An 11,666-nucleotide genomic window follows, 5' to 3' on the forward strand; every position below is an offset into this window, starting at 1 on the left:
ATTCTACAAAGATGGCCGAATATTGTGAGATATTACTGGGTTTACAACCGAAAATATTTTTAACAACGAGGATACCCAATTGATAAATCAATGGGTTTTAATTTATCTTAGTAGATACGTAAGAAAATTATATTTAACTAGCTATGGTGACCGTCAGATTAATTTTTACTTTCGCTCGAAGAAAATAGTTTACTCTAATCGGAAACTATTATTGTTTGAATTGAATAATGACAAAGTTGAGGAATTAAAAGGGAAAAAATACAAAGCATTGTTCAAATTATTCATTTTACACGAACAAATTACTCTTTTACACAAACGCACATTAAATAATGGCTATCTGATTGAGTTTTTAAAGAAGATTACACGCAATTTCCTAAATAACAAATTCCAACCACCAGTCATTTTGCATACCGTTCCTTCCTTTTATGGGTTCACAATCCTTACAAATTAAAAAAAAACAACTCTCCTCTTTAATAAAAAACTTCTACCTTCAAATTCAGCTCAGACTAACATATAGACCTAGCCTCCGCATTATAAACTTATTCCAATATAAAGATCAACTACCTAAATTTCTATATTCATGACTCGTAAATAAGTATACATGTAGTGACTGTAAGGTCACGTACACTGGCAAAACAAAACACCACTTGAAAACTAGAGAATGTGAACATCTAGGAGTACCCAACAGAACTGACTGTCCACTATTTAAACCCTGCCGCCCATTATTGGTTCGTATTCCATGAAGCTATGTTATGATAAGAGATCTACTGAAGTCAGCTTTGTACCAGGTGACAAGGTGTGGTTGTATAATCCCAGGAAGACCAAAGAGAAGCCTCCTAAGTTGTCTACTCCATGGGAAGGCCCATATGACATAGTGGATCGTCTCTCAGACGTGACTTTGCGAACAAAATGTGGTCGGCGAAGTAAACCAAAGGTGGTGCATGCCAACAGGCTTTGGAGTTATCACGGTCCAGGTCATTTTAGTTGGAACAAAGTGGACAACGGAACAAATGACGCTGCTAAAGACTTGTCACCTGAAAAAGCCACTGTCGAAGAAGAAACTCTACCCGGTTTTGAGAAGGAAAACAGTGAAGCCGTTAATGAAGTTACTACCACTGATGTGACTCCTACCGATAATGGGACATTTCCTGATGGAGCAGACGAACCCCACATGAAGCAGAAGTCAACGAGACGGAGACCAGTACGGAAGAAGATACATCCTGTAAAATTAGGAGACTTTGTTGTATTTTAATTTTGTGTTTGTAAATTCTGTACATTTAATTAAGTTACTGTTAATTATCTATTGGTTTAATGTAAGTAGCTATTGTTCGGGACGAACAATACTAAGGAAGGGGCAGTGTTACGATAGCGTAATTCGCGTGACGCTGGGAGCATGCGCGCTGTAGTTTCTGGAAGGATCATGAATTATCGGGGAGGCCCGAGTTTGTTCGAGGCGCCCTCTTTTTTAGTATATAAGCCTGGCGAGAAAAACCAGCGCCATTGCAGATATAGATAGATAGATAGATAGATATAGAGACAGATAATTGAGTCAAGCGAACGGTAGTGACGGTAACATAAAGTGTGTTTTTGTTATCGAGATTGCGAACGTATTGACTGTGAAAATTCTGTGTATTTCAAAGTTATATCTAGATAGAATAAACTACTTTTAATTTAAAAAAACTTGTGTCGCTGAAGTTCTTCGGAAATAATTTATACCGGAAATTAACAAATGAGCAGATACGTAAAAGTATATTGAAACCACGGATCACAATATTTCATTTAAAGTTTCTTTGTCATTACTACAGAACTTCAGACCTTGAATTATACATTAAAAAAGGTTTACTGATAGCTAAAGACCGCCCTACTCATAACAACTTACAAGCATCTTTAGATCTAAAATTATTCTAGTTTACACACTTAAAACTCAACTGTTCCGCAGTATATCTATAAATACTTTTTGGTCTTATCCTTCCTTCGGCCACTTTACGTAATAGCTAAGTTAACTAGTGATTAATGATGCTATAGTTTTAGTTGATAAATATCTTTGTAACACTATTATATTCTCAGATTTCACTGAAGATGGAATAAGTGTATTCCGAAACGTTCGAAGATTGTAAATAGAATGTTTTGTGTTTTTGTCAAACGTCTACATCTTCATTATTAACAGTCCTGTTTCTAAACGCAGTAGAGGGCGCTCTGACATAAGATTTGCGTTTGTTGAAACAAAATGTTAAGAACATGAACATTTTATTAAAGTTTGAGGCAAATTGTGAGCGTATGGGTAATTTAAAATAATGTCGAGTTATTATTTATTTGTTTTTATATAGTTGATAAAATATTTCTCAATAAATATCAGTACGATAGTGTTTTAACTGTTGTCCTGATTTTAACGTTATATTATTATTTGAGTGTTATTAAACCCTCCCGCATTTAATTAACATTTCTCCAAGATATGTGCATTCTCAACGGAATTATATGGGCTGGGTTTCGACGCTAAGTATAAACTACAGTGGTAAGCCCAACTGTAATGTATACAAGTGTAGTACACTGTGTATATTGTAAGTTGCGACTTGATTATTTAAATATTTTATTAAGCTATACATTTAAATTGTTAGATTAAATTGTACTTTTTTAATTATATGATGTAAATGTAAAGTTGTAACTTGTGTAATACAAGTAATATTTCTCATTTTATATACAAAATGCATTTCGTTATATTTGATCTACATAAACATGATATTAAGAATAATTAATAGTGTAGTGACTGGACATGAGTTTTTATGATGGATCCAATGTGATTTATGTGCAAAAGTTGTGTAAAACATTAAAATTTTTCATCTATAACTGGTATTAAATAATTATGTACATATACTAAAGTAATAAATAAAGTGCCATTTATCTTTCTTTCTTTTGCTAATTTTAGTGTTATCTTTTTGACTGTAAGATGGGAAAGTTTTTGTCAAAAATCTTTGGAAACAAAGAAATGAGAATTCTTATGCTTGGCTTAGATGCAGCAGGAAAAACAAGTATCCTTTTAAGATAATTGTGCATTTTTTAAGTCTGACATTTCTGTTTAACTGTTGTTAAATTAAAAGGTTAAGACATGGAATTAGCACTACTTACTTTGCAAACTATACAAAATAAAAAAAAAACTTGAAAATACACAGAATTTGTTGGTTTATCCATTTGGAAGTTTATTGACTTTTGGATATATTATGAGATATTGAATATATTATGATGGATAATTGAATAATTTCAGTAAAGAAGTTGATTCATAATTGAACATTATTTACAATTTCAGCTTGCTCAGTAAAGTACCTTAAAATTAAGGTTTCCATTTATATGATGTTATTTTAAGTTAGTAAAAGTAACATGCTTGCATTTGTAAACTAAATGTGCATAGTTTATTAAAGTTTTGATTTGTATGTGATTATACAAAAGCTACACAAGTCTGTTCGAAAGGAGAAATATCTTAGATCCTGTTTTAATATAAATTCATTTGGCAGATTTAGCTTTAAATAATGTTGAAGAAATTTGAAATTTATTAATAAAATATAATATTGAGATTTACTGAAAAAATTTAAAAAAGCTATTCTTAAAGAAAAAGATTAAGAAAATCTTTGAGTTCAAACAATCAAATTTGATTTGAAGGATTTTTATGCTTAGATGAATGCTATAAAAAAACATATTATTGGATTTTTAGTGAGATTTTAATGAGTATCTTAAAAGGCAAGAAATAAAGTTGAAACATTTAACAATGGTTTACTGTTTTTATGCTGAATGAAATAAGATATTTAATCTAATTAATTTCTTTAAAGTTGGAAAAAGCTTATCTTTAAATACATCTTTATTGGATAAATTGTTGTTGCAGAAAAGCTCTGGATACTTTAGAGTAACAATCCAAATTCCAGTAAGATTTTTAGGAATCATTTGGAAAGCATTTAAAAGTTGCAATTTAGTAAACAATGCTCAGTGCAGTTTTAGCAAGAGGTATTTTGTTAGGAATCATTTGGAAAACATTTAAAAGTTGGAATTTAGTAAACAATGCTCAGTGCAGTTTTAGCATGAGGTATTTTGTTAGGAATCATTTGGAAAGCATTTAAAAGTTGGAATTTAGTAAACAATGCTCAGTGCAGTTTTAGCAAGAGGTATTTTGTTAGGAATCATTTGGAAAACATTTAAAAGTTGGAATTCAGTAAACAATGCTCAGTGCAGTTTTAGCAAGAGGTATTTTGTTTAACATACTTAATACATTTTTAAGAGATAATTTTTTTTTTTATCAGAATATTGTGGTAGATGTGCATTTTGACTTTTCAAAAGTTTTAATAAAGTGCTACACAAAAGGTTGTATAATTAGTTAGATTCTACACTGACTTTTAAGTTATTTAAAAAGATGTCACATGTTCAGGGTGTTCAGTAAAGATAATGGGGATTTCATTTATAAATACTGATGTTAGATTTGTGAATTTCTATTAAAATACTGTTGCGTCATCGAGATCATGTGATTCTCACGCTCTCTACTTTCTAGAATTATCCTGTACTTTGGCGAATGCTCTAGTATTTACTAGATATAGGGTAGTCGGGTATATAAAAGAGGGTGACAACGTGACGCGGTAATGTGTGTGTGAAGATAGTGAGTAATTGAACTGCAGTCAGAAGTATTGTTGATGTTCGTTGATATAGCTTTTGTTTTAGCGCGATTGTTGAAAATAAGTGTATTGTAAAGTTGTATTCGGAAAGAATAAACCAGTTTTATTAAGTAAATACTTGTGTCGCTAAAGTTTCGTCCAAACGAAGTTACGGAAAGTTAATTAACAAACGGAGACATAACAATACTTTAAGTTTTCATTTGTGTACAGCATTTTCTTCATCAAATATTGTTATCTTTTTCATAATCTACATAATGGTTAAGTTATTTTCTGCATTCATTTAGATGTGATGGTACATTTAAGTATTCATGGGTCTTCCCTTGACACTTTGTTTATAGCTAGAGCTCAGTTTGGCAATTTTTTAATCATTAGTAATTTCTGCGATGCAGAGAGACTTCTTTAAAACATAAGTTTGTTCAACCTCCTACTTACTCATTACTAAGCTTCACCAAGAATTTAAAATTGCTCAAGAGCTTTATTTCTCAAGACATCACACACACATTTTTCTGAGACTGCTACTTCAATGTAAATAGTATTTAAGTAACTATTCCCCAAAGTTTAAGAATTTTTATCAATTTTGGAATTTCTTCCTCGTCTTCAGTAATAAAAACTAGAGAAAAAATTGTTTACTCCTTAGTCATATTAATTTCTTTCTTAATATGTTTCTCTTCAAAATCTCTTAAAGGAATAATGCTATCCTAAACTCTATTGATGCAGTTAAGCATAAGAAAAACCATCAAAGTTAATTTGAATTCAGAGTTTTGAGTGAAGAAATTTTGACACTTTTCTTAGCCTTAGTCATGGCTTTTTTCTTGGTCCATCCTTTTACCTGTAGAAAGCTGGATTGTAGAGAATGGAAACACTGATGGGCTATTACTTGTTATTTACATGATTTGCTATGTATCTGTAATTCTCAGTTTCCTCCATTTTGGTAGTGAATTTCAAGTTCTTGTAAGCTAGGAGTTTTAATTTATTAGAAGTTTAATCCCTGTCACCATTAATTTGAGGTTTTTGGTTGGAATACAAACATCTTGTAGGAGCAAGACCCTTTTCAGCAAGTTTCATTAAATTAGCAAAATATTCCAAGTTTCAATAATATTCTTTATACTTAAATTAACTGTCCAATCCTTTCTTTTCATAATGTATTTTTGAAAATCTTGGATTGCTTCATGTCAGTAAGTATTTCAAGTTCATTGGTAACATAAAGATATTTTGAAAAATTGATACTGTTTACTTACCCAGAAGGACCTGGGCTAGAAATTAATAAATGATCTCCATCTTTGACAACTTTAAATTCATTTGAGGTATAGAAAACTTGATAAGTCTTCTTGAGTGAAAGGAATTTTTGGTATTATAACAAAATATAAGGATTTAGGGATAGTCATTAATAAATGTTTGAAGCATTCTCTGGAGCAATTAGCTGTGTTGAAAAGTGCTGTTGATTTTGTATTTGCACAGTGATTATAAAGTTAGTTTGTAGGTGTTGAGACACTCTTGTATCAAAATTAAACAAGTTAAATTAATGAATTTTTGGTAATATAGAGAGTATGTCATTAGAAAGAAATAGCATATAGCTGATGATTTATTCACATACCTTCTGCATAAATCTGTATGCAAGTACTTTCCTTTTTGCATGCTCTCCCCTTAAGGCATTTCAGCAATTATATTAGTATAAAGTATGAACATAAACATAATACTGACTTAGTATCAGTATTCTATCGTTGCATAAATGATTATTAAATTCATTGGTCAGTTTTTATTATCCAGCTTTTATCCTATTATGTAACATATGCAAATATATAATTGGCTCCCTTTTCTGATATTTTTCTCCCATGTTTTACCCTGTTCATTCACAAAGTTGTACTGTCCTACAATTTAGTCTTGGTACTAATGTGCTAAATACCAGTCAACCAAACTTATAACTAACCTCTGTTTGGATTGATAAAATATTTGAATTTAAGGTTTAGAAGCTTTTAATTTTTTGCATAATACTCTGGTAAGGTTTCATTTAAAATCCATAGTGCAGTTTGAAACTTCTTACCAGACGAAGAGTGGAAAATTTAAGAGAAAGATTGTGAGAATGATAAAGAAGCATAAAAACGTTTTTTTTTTCTATAAAAAACAAACAAACTAAAGATTACTTTATTCAGGAGTTCAAGATTCTTAGAAGTTTGGATAATCTACGTTTGGATGACCTTAGCATTAATGAGTTCAAACTTTCAAACCCAATGTCCAGATTTTCTTTTTGGCTTAAATACTTCCATTTTAATTTTAAACTTTTAGAATAGTTTACCAAATGATGATGTGAATGCTATTAGTTTAAGTTCATTTAAGTTTTTGTCATATGTATATAGATCTAAGAGACTACACTCAATAGGTTTTTATTGCTTTGGTTACTTTTGATGGACACAGGCATAATAATAAGTTTCATGAAACAGCCTTGTACAGAATATAAAAGAAATCCTTTTTGTTTCAGAGCTATCTGATATACTGAATCACAAAGAGTGAAGTGTGTATGGCAGCTCTGAGATGTTACTTTACATCAAAACATATTCAGCTTGTTGGTGGCTTGTAGAATTAGTTTCATTTTAATTGTATTGTTATAATCTTAGTGTTTAAGAGGGCATGCAAGGTTGAGCAAATTTTTCTTCATTTGAAGCATCATGGGAAATATCATGAGATGCTCCCTTGTAATTCATACATCCAATTGGGTTCAGTAATTGTTCCATGGGTAAGCTTCAGGTGCTACATAATAGGTGGGATGAAACATCTCTTAGTTGTTCAATCACTTTCAACAGGCTTGGGCCCACCCCTTTAATATTTAAACTTATTTTCTATGTTATTTTAGTACTTAATGAAATTTCTGTCCTTATTTGTGTTTTTTCTTTACTTATCTCTGATATAATTGTTTAAACTAATTAATGACATTCAAGGTTTTCCATAACTATTGTAACAGCTGTTTTATACAAACTAAAGCTAGGGCAGTCTGTTACAACAATACCTACTGTAGGCTTCAATGTAGAAACTGTAACGTATAAAAATGTTAGGTTCAATGTCTGGGTAAGTTTTTTTATATGCTTATTATTGTAATCATAGTAATTTTTTGTCTTAAGTCATAAAAGAATTATACATAAACGTGTTAAACAAAAAAAAAAATAAGAAAAATAAAGCATTAATATGAAACAAAAACCTTTATCAATATATCATAGTTACAACAGTGAAAATTATAATAACTAAACAGTAAATAAAAATTATGCTTTGTTTTACATTCTATTTATCTAATGTTTCTTTACTTTTGAGAAGAAATTCTTTCTTGTTGTCATATTTTATAAACTAAGCTCTAGCTTGAGCACTGAAACATATTACATAAACAAATGTAATTTCTAAACTTTTGGTAGTTTTTTTCTTCTAACAAATGAAGGAAAACTGCTTTTTTTTTCTAGAGAATACAAAAAATAGTTAAAAGTGTTTGACCAAAATGTTTTAATCCTCATCAGCACACATGGGGTTCAATGGACCCCAACAACTTTCTTGGTTGTATATCTTTTTACATAATCATTACAAATTTATATCTATTCGTGTAATTGTCAAGCCGAAACCCTGGATCAATATGACACTATTGTTTTTGAAACAGGCAGATGGAGTACATCACTATAATCCATATTTATCTGAGATCCACACAGACCCCATACTATCATTGACCATCAGTATGCATGCAGTTCACTGTATAGCATACGAAACAAATTTCTAAACGTTTATTTCACTATATAGGCTGTTGTGGAAGATAATTCATCAAAGTAGTACAGTATGATCTCATGTGTTTGATTATAACATCATTGTGGTAAGCATTGTGGACTACTTATAATGCCCTATTTTATAGAAACCTTGTTTGATAACTTTTGTAAATAACTTGCTTATTGAATTTTCAATCCATAGTTTTCAGTTTTCTTTTAGTTGAATTTTGTAGTATTATGGTAATTGTATTGGTGTTAATGACTTGAATATAGGAGTATAGTAAAACTTCGACATTTTTTGGTACAATGTTTGTATAAGGAATGGTTTAATACCACTTATCTGTATACTGAATAACAATGTAATTTTGTAATTTCTTGAATTGTCAACATAGTTTCTCTACAATACATATATTTTTATGTTGTTCACATTGCATGCTAACCTTAATAAAACTTGTAATGCAATTGGTTTTTGGAATTTCACTCCAGAGCTTACTATAATGGTAATTTTGTGCTGGGATCTGGTTGGACCCCAGGTGACTGATGAGGATTAACCACATTAAAATTTTCTTTTCACTCATATTTGTTTTATTTTAACTTGTGTAGTGTTCCTTTTCAATTTCAAAATATTCAACCAAAATGTTTCTATGACTGCTAAAATTTGACTGATCAGTTTATGGCACTGATGTCCAGTTTTGTGATTGTGTGAGTTTACCATTTTCCTAAAATAGTCTGTACATATCAACAGTTATAGATATAGGAGTTGCATGTCAAAGTCATTCAAACATCTTTACTTGAATACATCCACACATTTAATGTCTTTGTAGCTTTATAGAATGTATTTTGCATCTCTTCATTAAAAGAAATGCATAAGAGTTTTCTATATCTTGAGATTACATGTAGTTTTTGTACTGTATGAGACAAAGTGTAAGCAGTATTTCATTGAATCTGTATATGAGGGTTGAAGGTTTTGCATCAGAAAATGTAGAGCATTGAAACAAATATGCACATTTTATTCTTACCTGATTACTTCAACATGCAATTCTTGCCAAATTCTTTTAGAAAAGACCCAACTCTTAAATCTGAATTAACTAAAATAATCTAACTGCAACTAAAGCCGAGTGATTAGTGGAATTTGTTAATCTATTAACCATTGGGCTCGGGAATCTAATACATTCAACTAATGGGTTATTCTCACATAAGACTTGGAATGATCAGAAATACTAATTTTGATTAGTTGATTATTTTTGTTGTTCATAACACTGATCAGTTGAGGCAAATGTCTGTACATTAATCCAAACTGATAATGAGAAATCATAATGACAATATTTCAGTTACTTGGATTGTTGAAATAACCTAAATCAGAAACACCAGCGTCAGTAAGTTGATAATTTTCATGACATTAAATGATTTCAGTGTAATGTGAACAAATGTTATTTAAGATGAAACTAATTGATGTCATTGATGCTCATTGGTATTGATTAAATCAAGATAATCACCCAACTCTACCTGTAATCCTACCTTCGAGTATGAATTAGCTTAAATAAACTAACTGCACAAATATAATATGAATCTTTTGTATTATTAAATATTCACTTTCTAGGATGTTGGAGGACAAGATAAAATCCGACCACTATGGAGGCATTATTTTACTGGAACTCAAGGCCTCATCTTTGTTGTGGATTGTGCTGACCGAGATAGGATAGAGGAAGCTCGCCAAGAACTACACAAGATTATAAATGATAGAGAAATGAGGGATGCTATCATACTAGTATTTGCTAACAAACAAGACCTGCCAGAAGGTAAGTTCAGAATTTACAGTAATACATTCTCAGTAACTTTCATTGTTTGTGATAAATATTTAACAGATTATTTGTTCCAAATATTTTTGAGCACATAATCCACAGGAATGAGACTGGATTGGTAAGTATTAATTCAAATCAAATTAGTTATGTCTTCTCTATATTTGTTAATGCAATGATGTCATGTTTTTGTAGTTTATCTATTTGAAAGCCTATTTAAGATGTAAATGTATAAGATTTTGGTTAAGGAGATTTGTATTTTTCAATATGTAATTTGTTTGTGGCAGTGTTTGTTTTTCACACTTGTACTAATTGGTGTGTAAGTAATATATTTTATGCCTTCCATATGTTGTTTACTCTACATCCAAGATAACTTCATAACAGCTAAGATCATATTCACTAACTTTAATGTGCATCTTTTGGGTTCTCAAGGCCAGGGCCATAAACATATCTTGGCAGCATAAGGCTATTTTGATTAAGAAATAGTTAATTTTAAACTAAAAATATTCTTTGTTTCAAAGTTTTGGTTAACATTTTTGTAATGTTCTTTCAGCAATGAAACCTCACGAAATCCAAGAAAAATTAGGTCTCACTCGCATTCGAGACCGTAACTGGTACGTGCAGCCATCTTGTGCCACAACGGGCGATGGACTATATGAAGGATTAACTTGGCTTACATCAAATCATAAATCCTGAAAAGTTTAGTCTATTGAACTTTAACTAATTTTTAATTTTCCATTTTATTCTGCATGTGCAAGGAGAAGAACTAGAGACATTAACATCTGGGCTTTGCTCAGTTGCTACTTACATTGTAAGAGGTCACCTAAAATAAGGTGATGTACATATGCAGTTAGTAGTGATGCTTTTAAAGTGAGAGAGTGATGGTTAAAGGAACTTTGTATGTAATTTAATCACATTCAATAAGTACAGAGACATAAAGACCAGTGGACTTCAGTGTAAAACAGCTGTATTTAATTTCTTTTTAATAAACGTTGATTATTTGATATGAAATGATGTTATTTTTGGTTTTAACACCGTGTAACTATAAAGTTACTTTGTGCATTTCATTGCTTATAACTCTCAAACTGTAACACATATTTTAGTATAATTAATTGTGCATATATGTGTGGTCATAGGGAATGCATGTAGTAATAGATGAACTGGAAGGGTCATTGCGTGTCTTTGACCCTTCCTGCTTCAAGGATATAATAATGAATGAAGAAGATAGCGCATAAAGAAAAAATTAATTGATGCTTTGTGAGCAATCTGGGTTCTAAATATTTATATATATATATATATACATGATAGAAGCTATGGAAGAATTTTAACATGGTAGGAAAGTTAGAGCTGAAGAAAGCCTAAGGAGTAGTAATCAAGGTAGTTCACAAGAAAGTGCGTTAACTTTTGGTAGACAGATAAAAAATTATACCTCTTTTTGAAATGAATAAATGTCTTTGGTAAATTGATCCAGAAGTTACGGGCAT

The 11,666-nt window shown here is 30.7% G+C and overlaps 1 protein-coding gene across 2 annotated transcripts; it reads left to right on the forward strand.

Annotated features, from left to right (window-relative positions):
- Nucleotides 1–2,215: 2,215 nt before the first annotated feature.
- Nucleotides 2,216–11,193, forward strand: LOC106470252 (ADP-ribosylation factor 6-like). 2 transcript variants are annotated; one of them, XM_013930795.2, is made up of 5 exons: nucleotides 2,216–2,558; nucleotides 2,924–3,026; nucleotides 7,606–7,709; nucleotides 9,984–10,182; nucleotides 10,736–11,193. In XM_013930795.2, the coding sequence occupies exons 2-5, from the start codon at nucleotides 2,945–2,947 to the stop codon at nucleotides 10,876–10,878; spliced, it is 528 nt and encodes a 175-aa protein (XP_013786249.1). In that variant the 5' UTR covers nucleotides 2,216–2,558; nucleotides 2,924–2,944; the 3' UTR covers nucleotides 10,879–11,193. The 2 variants fall into 2 exon arrangements, with proteins under 2 accessions (XP_013786249.1, XP_013786250.1); XM_013930796.2 differs by having other exon boundaries at nucleotides 2,221–2,512.
- The last annotated feature ends 473 nt before the right edge of the window (nucleotides 11,194–11,666 follow it).

The sequence above is a fragment of the Limulus polyphemus genome, unplaced genomic scaffold (genome assembly GCF_000517525.1).
Source record: "Limulus polyphemus unplaced genomic scaffold, Limulus_polyphemus-2.1.2 Scaffold3906, whole genome shotgun sequence".
Lineage (NCBI taxonomy): Eukaryota > Metazoa > Arthropoda > Merostomata > Xiphosura > Limulidae > Limulus > Limulus polyphemus.

What these genes read in the sequence shown, in the direction of transcription:
- LOC106470252 (XM_013930795.2), top strand. Translation starts at nt 2,945, where the DNA reads ATGGGAAAGTTTTTGTCAAAAATCTTTGGAAACAAAGAAATGAGAATT. An exon ending in ATGTTAGGTTCAATGTCTGG is followed by an intron (nt 7,710 to 9,983) that starts GTAAGTTTTTTT and finishes TTCACTTTCTAG; the next exon opens with GATGTTGGAGGACAAGATAA. An exon ending in CAAACAAGACCTGCCAGAAG is followed by an intron (nt 10,183 to 10,735) that starts GTAAGTTCAGAA and finishes ATGTTCTTTCAG; the next exon opens with CAATGAAACCTCACGAAATC.